This window comes from Haemaphysalis longicornis, unplaced genomic scaffold (assembly GCF_048455015.1).
Source record: "Haemaphysalis longicornis isolate Haplotype H1 unplaced genomic scaffold, Haemaphysalis longicornis Haplotype H1 scaffold_2, whole genome shotgun sequence".
NCBI classification, from domain to species: Eukaryota; Metazoa; Arthropoda; class Arachnida; order Ixodida; family Ixodidae; genus Haemaphysalis; species Haemaphysalis longicornis.
Window position 1 is genome coordinate 259,921,973 of NW_027526295.1, and position 7,480 is coordinate 259,929,452.

At 46.8% G+C, this 7,480-nt stretch overlaps 1 protein-coding gene across 1 annotated transcript in view; it reads right to left on the bottom strand.

The window, feature by feature from the left end:
- Positions 1–2,251, bottom strand: part of Aldh (Aldehyde dehydrogenase) — a 17,464-nt gene extending 15,213 nt beyond the window's left edge. The window contains exon 1 of the mRNA XM_077700332.1: positions 1,973–2,251. Coding sequence (XP_077556458.1) covers positions 1,973–2,101 — 129 coding nt within the window. The 5' untranslated portion in view covers positions 2,102–2,251. The remainder of the gene's footprint in view (positions 1–1,972) is intronic.
- Positions 2,252–7,480: the final 5,229 nt, after the last annotated feature.

Consider the following 7,480-nt stretch of genomic DNA (forward strand, 5'->3'; position numbering starts at 1 on the left):
TAACGAACCTAGACTCGCCCTCTATGCAGCTGATGCAACCCAGTGGATGAGGACTGATTCATTGGGGGGTCTGCAGGGCACTCTGCATTTTGCCGCCAATATCGTTAAACAGTGTGCAAAAAAATGTGGATAGACCTGCTCACCCCAAAAATCAGAACTTCCTGTGGTTCGGTGCCACCACCGCTAATGAGAAGAAGATAACATCCAGGTCACCCTTGAGAAACAGGTCACTAAACCCTGCACAGCACTCAAAATTCTAAGCCTTCTGATACAATCCCAAGCGAAGAATGGCCAAATGATACCACGGCTCACAAAAACATCAGAACAGCTGCTACACATGATCACGAGTCCCCAACCAGCACAGAGGAACGAAAGAGAAATACACATTTCATCTCGTCCAGGCTTTCATCCTCTTAAGAATAATTTACTCAGTGCCATATGCCGTACTAAACCAGAGATTAACCAACAAACTCAACGCCGTTATCACGAAAGCAACGAAACGAGCGCTGGGCCTTCCAATGAGCGTGTCCGCAGACAGGCTAAGCATTGGGCTACACAACACAGCAACAAGCTAATTGAAAGTCACCTGTCCAACCAAAATGCTTGCCTCGCACAAATCCCAAACGGGCCGAAAGGTCCTTGCACAATTAAATTGACGCCAGTAGGGGACGTTGTCCCGACAAAGAAAATGCCGGAGAAATGGTGAAGGCACATAGTAATACGTCCACTGCCTAAGAATATGCATCCCGTGCACCATCAGGGTAGGCGATAAGCAAAAGCCAAAGCTCTGGACAAAAAGTATGGATGTCTGCCCACAGTGGTCTACACAGATGCAGCCATATACCCCCCACCCCCTTCACCCAAAGTAGTGGTGGTGACAATGAAAACGGATCTCGTCACTGCGACAACCCTGCCACGTGCCTCAACGCAAGAAGTGGACGAACGGGCCATAGCCTTAGCTCTCGCACAAACGAAGGCAAATGTCAATTACAGACTCACAAGAAGTAGTCCGACTGGGTGGCTCCGATGACATACCGCATACTGTCAAGCAAGCCACCAGACAGGGTATTCGAGGTTGTCAAGCAAGTCGCCAGAAGGTATTCGGGGTGGTGTGGGTGTCAGCCCACTCCTCCCTGGAGGGCAATTATCACCAGGCCACGAAGGACTCACCTGATTAATCCTATGCTGCTCATAACCTACCAGGAAATTACAGAGCGCTACAGACGCTGTCCCAGAACACTGCCGTTTTCTTACCCACAACTACTCAAGGAACTACACTCAGACTTGTGCAAACCAACACGTATCCCCACTAAACAATGATGCACCTGATGTTCCCAAATCAACACGAAGCCCAATGAAAGTTCTGTATGCAGTCAGGAACACTTGTGCATGTTATCCTTGAATAAACCCAGAGCCTCGATTTGCCCCCTCCAACCAGTCCCCATTCCCCCGAGAAGTGGGGCACGCTGTTCTCCAGCTCCCGCCTTTGCGATCAGATCATGCTGGCTGAGAGAGCGATAACATCCAGGGCGGCACATGGCTTCCTGTAAGAAGGCTCCACTCCCACAAGGCTCAGCTGAATAAAAATCCTTTCCACCCAGATAGAGCCATGGAGGAATGCATATATGCCACACACACCCCTAAACACACCCTTGCCTGGGGCGCCACCAAAAAGATCGACGGAATTTCCAACACTTTTTTTTTTTTTTCTTACAGCAGCGCTTGCGCAGAACTAATGGCCGGCGACGACCAACCATAGAGCTAATACTACTGACCGACCGATGCGGCAAACGTCGGCGACTAATGCCCCCGCCGGCAGTCGCTGTCGCCTACTATGGTTTTTGTTTTTTTGTTTTTGCATGCACTGCTTCCAACAAAATCACGCAGACATGCTCCTCAACACATCAGCTGTGGGATTGTTTCTGCCAGAACTATCACAATGAAAAGCATGAAAGGTAATCGCATAGTTCACCTGCGTAAAATTGATGTCGGGATTCCGCACTGGTTCCGCAGCCACGGCGGCGGCGGTAGACTGCCGTGCAATTCCGAGACGGCGCCAGCTAATGAGCGGTAGATTTCTCACTGCCGACCTGACGAACATGATGCCGGTAACTGCCAATGTGCGGCCACAGAATCGGGACACCTTGTCAGCTCACCGCCCTTTTATGCTTTTAGATAAGCCAGGTCGTTGGCCGCGGAGTGGCGGAGGTGCTGATAAGGAACGGCAGCCGACACCGGCCACTGTTGCCAACTTCTTATACAGCGGCGCTGTCTATGGCTAGGATCCTGCAGATTATCTCCGGCACAGAGCGATGTAGACAAGAATCGCACGCGAGCGTAGCGCTATCTTGCGGCGCCCACTAAAATCCCCGTGATCTTAAAACGGTAAAACTGTACCATGCCTTCGATGCTCTCAGCGTGTGGAAAAACCCATAAAAAAGGTCCTTGGGCTTTAATAATTTCACCTACAACTATTGCCCCTGGAACTATATCTTTCCAACAATGCATTTATGTATAGAGGTGAAGCCGACTGTCAATCAAGGTATTGAGGCTTGGCCTTTGTAGGCTGGCTTTCCCACATCGTGTGTTGCACAATGAAGCATGGACACCTACAGAGGCAGTATGATAACAGAAAACAGCTAGTGACTTGGCAATAAATGTTTTCGCTCTCTCTTTCTCTCTCTCTAGCTCTTATGTTATCGAAAGTCTCCCAAGGCAAATTTATATGACGATTAACCACTGAGACAACTCCACCATTACGCCAAGTTTTATTTCCTTATCATATACGTTCACATGAATTTGCAAAGGCTACAGAATTACAACACAGGTCCATCTATGGAGGAAGTATTAATTGTTACAGAAAATGGCTGTAAATATTGTTTTACCGTAAATATCCGGAAACAAGACAATTTGAGCCTATAAGATTACTTCGACATTACACACCACAGCTTTGTCAGCCACCCTTCTCCACAGAGTGGAAGGGCAGGGAAATCTTTGTTTCAGAGAATCCCCAAGGTGAGGTCGAAAAATCCCTGCATATTTCTACCATATCTCCAAACATTAGGCATGCAAGAACATGAATGCACATTGATTGACATGTGACAAGAAAACAAAAGATTGCTCATTTTACTTCAAACTGGTCCGTGCCAGCTACGAGTTACACTAATGGCGGTAGAGATGCTCTCAAAACCCCCTCACTTAATTTTGCCGGTCAGAGCATAGAGTTCCATACAATAATAAACTGTATACGTATATAGGTAAGAGCTCTTGAGAAAAAAAAAAAAAAAAGAAAGAAAGGTCTCGCGAAGGCGACGCTTGGCTTCCAACAAGGAGTGCCAGCTAGCGCTAGGATTCCGTCATGTCATGGTGATGCCCTGTAGATCATTTCGCGACCTCGCATTTGTTAGGTCTGCTTGTATATTCATGCGTTGTAGAGAAAATGCCGTCTTGGAGTATCCAACTTTCTTTATGTTCTGCAGACCAAATACTTAGCCCCACACTGCGCCAGGCAAGTTGTGCATTAAATTCAGGGACTAAAGTTTCAGTTTTAGCATAGGCTTGCAGACAACTTTGCGCGAACTTGCAATCATACGCCTGCTATGTTATCATGAGCCTCCATTAGTCGCTTGGTGAGACTTAAAAACGTCAAACCGAGCTTATAGAGTGCTATTCACCAGTGTTAGTGTGTACCCACAGATCTAGAGTATGCAAGTTCTTCATAAACACGCGAGAGCAGCTCACCATATGTTTAGAAACACGTAATTGGCATGTTATTAGTAAGTATAGATGATTGAAACAAGAAAGTTCTTTCCATGACCATTTCTTTCCCCAGATCCCTTAGTTGTTCTCCCACGTCCACCTCCTAAGTACATATTTGCTCCTTTCGCATCAGCTTAATTGGACCCATTGCACACCACCACATCAACTAATTCAATGGAAAAAGATGCCATCTTTAATTACGATAAGAAAAACTGTAAGAAAATGCAAGCTAGAATTGCTTCCGGGAACACGAGACATTACCTTCAAGTTGGGAAAATTCTCCCGTTATCCCCTTCCTAAACCAAGCAAACAGCCTATTCCCTGACAAATTTACATCAAATATCACCCACCTCCACACTCTGTAAATTAAAGTAGTGAACGTTCAGTCAACTACATTATGTGTAGTGTAGGGCATGAACAGCATGCCCTACACTATTTAAATATGTAGGCTTTAAAGCAGATATGTTAGTGCTCAAGCGTTCACAAGCAAGGATGCACAAGAACAAAAACAGTAGTAAGCATACTGGGGAAGCTTGCACTAAGTCGCGTAAGGCTTGAACCGTAGCGAAGCTGCAAGATTTTTTTACACGTCCGCAGCTTGACGTGCTGGGTCGGACCGCGATCGATGCCGTCGTTCTTGATTGGCAGCACGGCGTGCCTCTCGGTAAGCGGCTTCTTTCTCGGGCATGCGTACTTTCTGCGGCCGCCCCATGTCTAGAACTGGCTCGCCGCCACCAGAGAGAGAGAGAGAGAGAGAGAGAGAGAGAGAGAGAGAGAGAGAGAGAGAGAGAGAGAGAGAGAGAGAGAGAGAGAGAGAGAGAGACACTTTATTGAGCGTTCTGTGGTCCAAGGGTCTGTAGTGGCCCCTAGCTTGTGCAGAGTGGCGACTTCGGTAGCTCTGTTGACCACAGCGGTTTGCACCTCTTGGTCTGAGCTCCCCAGCACCTTCTCCCACTGCTCTGCACAAGTAATGAAGGAAACGGGTTTTTAGGACATCCCCACAGGATGTGAGGAAGGGTGGCGAGGGCACCGCATGCAGGGCATTCTGGGGAGGGGTATAGAGAAGGGTGGATAAGGTTCAGTTTTGTGGGATTAGGGAAGGTGTTCGTCTGCAGAAGATGCCACGCGTGTTCTTGGGAAAGGTCACCAGTGCACAGGCTCTTCTATGCAACGGGGGGGGGGGGCGCATGCACGGTATCACTTGACTACAGCTGGGGCGCAGCGGCGGCATGTACGTGCACGACGCATGCGTGGCATTCCTGGAGTCGTGTCAAGGTTCCGCGGAGCAGGTGTTGCGCCAACTGTGGTGTTGTTGGTTGGTAAAGCAAGGCACTCCTTACGTGCCATTACACGCCACACATTACGTGCCACACATTACGGCCAGCTACAACAGCTCCGCTGTTAAAAGGCATTTAAGAGTATCACACTTACATCAGCTCAAAAGTACTGAATATTTTGGAATCACAAGCAGAGTTCTGAATTTCACTACATCTTTTTCATTTAATTGCACATAAGAAACTAGTTTCTTAGTCTGTAGTTTTGTCGTCGTCAGATTGGCATCCCACAGGGTGTCATCGTATGTTCGCTCTTTAGTTTGGTAACGGCATGCCTTCCCACACATTTAGGGTTGTCTGTTTTTAGGTAAAATCCGGTTTTACAGGTTTTAAGGCAGAAGCCCTAAGTGGCCCATTGGGCAAAAAAAATTCTTGGGGCACTTATCTCTGCTTATGTGCTTTGAAGGCGCAAGCCTGGTGACACTAACCAACTTCATTATTGCAGCATCGTATTTGCAATCACTGTCTTTTGGTGTGAATTACTTTGACAGGCTTTTGTAGTCCACAAAAGCCTTTCGTTGATGGATTGCACAATTAAGCATCATAAACAGCCCCATGAATAGACAGTTGTTTGCCGTCCTTTGATGAATCTTGGTACGCAGTGGATTGACGTGTCCCCTCGTTAATGCAATAATCACTCGGAATGCATTGACCCCACAAGCTCAAAGGTGCGTAAATGTGCGAAGTAATCTCACGAGGTCTGCCAGTTTACTTGAAGCCATGAATTGGTGTATACGATGGTTTTTGACCTCTCGATAAGTCATTTGAGTAACTGAGGCATACCCTGTGCGAGGGAAAAGTGCCCCGTCAGTGCTAGTGTTTTTTACTTGTTTTGACTGAAAGGACCTACCCAATTGGTGCGCTTTTGGCCAGAGTGTGGGAAAAGGGATGGACATTGAATGAGGTTATTTAATCTCGCACACCCAGAGCGTAACACTTGCGTACAGAGACTCAAACCGTGTAACGAACTATAGAAATTCCCCCCTTCTTTCTCCTACTTTGCGCCAGTGTTTGCCCAGCTTGAGACCAACCAAGCCCACCAGCGGCTATGCACCAAGATCTGTAACAAAAGCTATATCGAACTTTCTGTAAAATTTTTGTGACCCTAGCTAGTGCAGCTCGGTGTATGTACATGCCACAACAATGCAAGGCCAAGTGATGCCTTACTTACGAGCACTCTGCAAAGTTACAAAAAAACTCTTTCACAATCCGCTTGCCAACGGTTACCGAAAATCGTAATGCCTCCTCGCAAACCCTACAGAAAAGGTGCCCTGGAATTCATTATGGCCTTGCACTTCCTTGGCTGTCGGTTATTGGCAGCTGGCTTGTTCAATTTGAAATGTTGCTGGATACAGAAGCCAATGCCCTGAATATTCGTAGTAATATGGGCTTTCTTTGCATGGCTTCGCAAGGGATGGTGTGGAATCACCTTTCCTCAAGTAATACCAAGGAAAAAAAAAAACAAACAGAACAGTTGTACTTTAAACCATGCCCTGAGTGTTTGCAGTGGCGTAGCCAGAAGTTTTATTTGGGGGGAGGGGGGGGGTGCATATGCAACAATGGTGCCTCTGCCCTAATGCTACTTTATCTTTCGCACTACAATCTGGGAAATCATCAGTGCAGTTTAAACACATCTGAAAAGAACAGAAGGAAACATCACTGAAAATTTTGGGGCTTGATACCCCCCCTTCCCCCTGGCTATGCCACTGGCCTGGTTGGTGATTTGAGTCTTGCAAGATAAAATGTTACAAACAAAAATCTGGTGCAGGCAAGCATCAAACTTGCAGCAGAAAGTAGCAGAAGGGCGGGTGGGCCCCAGTGAAGTAGACAACTGCAAGAATCTCTGAGCCAATGTCACACACTCACGTTTTGCCGAGATGCCCACGGCCACCTTCATTGCCAGTTGCACCACTGCTCAGTTCACTCACTACAGAGTAAAATTTAGTTTTGTTTATTTTTTAAGTTAGAGGGTTTTGCAGCTTGCATAGCACCAACAGAGTTACCAGACTTATGCTTTCAAATTGAACCAGGTTGCAACATCTTCATGACCTATTTGGGCATAAATTTTCAAAAAAATTCCATGGTATTTGGCCAAAGTGAGAGTTCACAAAACTAGGTGTTCATTGAACCTCCTTGAAATCTTAAAAACCAATTAAATGAGACTGCTCTCTATTACAATTACCCATGCATGAACACCACTTCTTTGGGCACAGTATTCATGAAAAGCACATTTAACTCTTCACTTCTCGAAATACCCCTTTCCTTTTCCTGCAGCTGATAGGTGCCAGCACACGCAGCTGGCTCCTTACAGCACATTGCTCTATGCCTGTCTGCTTCATGTGTTGCAATGTGCACTTTCGGACTCGTCAGAATTGAGAGGCACTAGG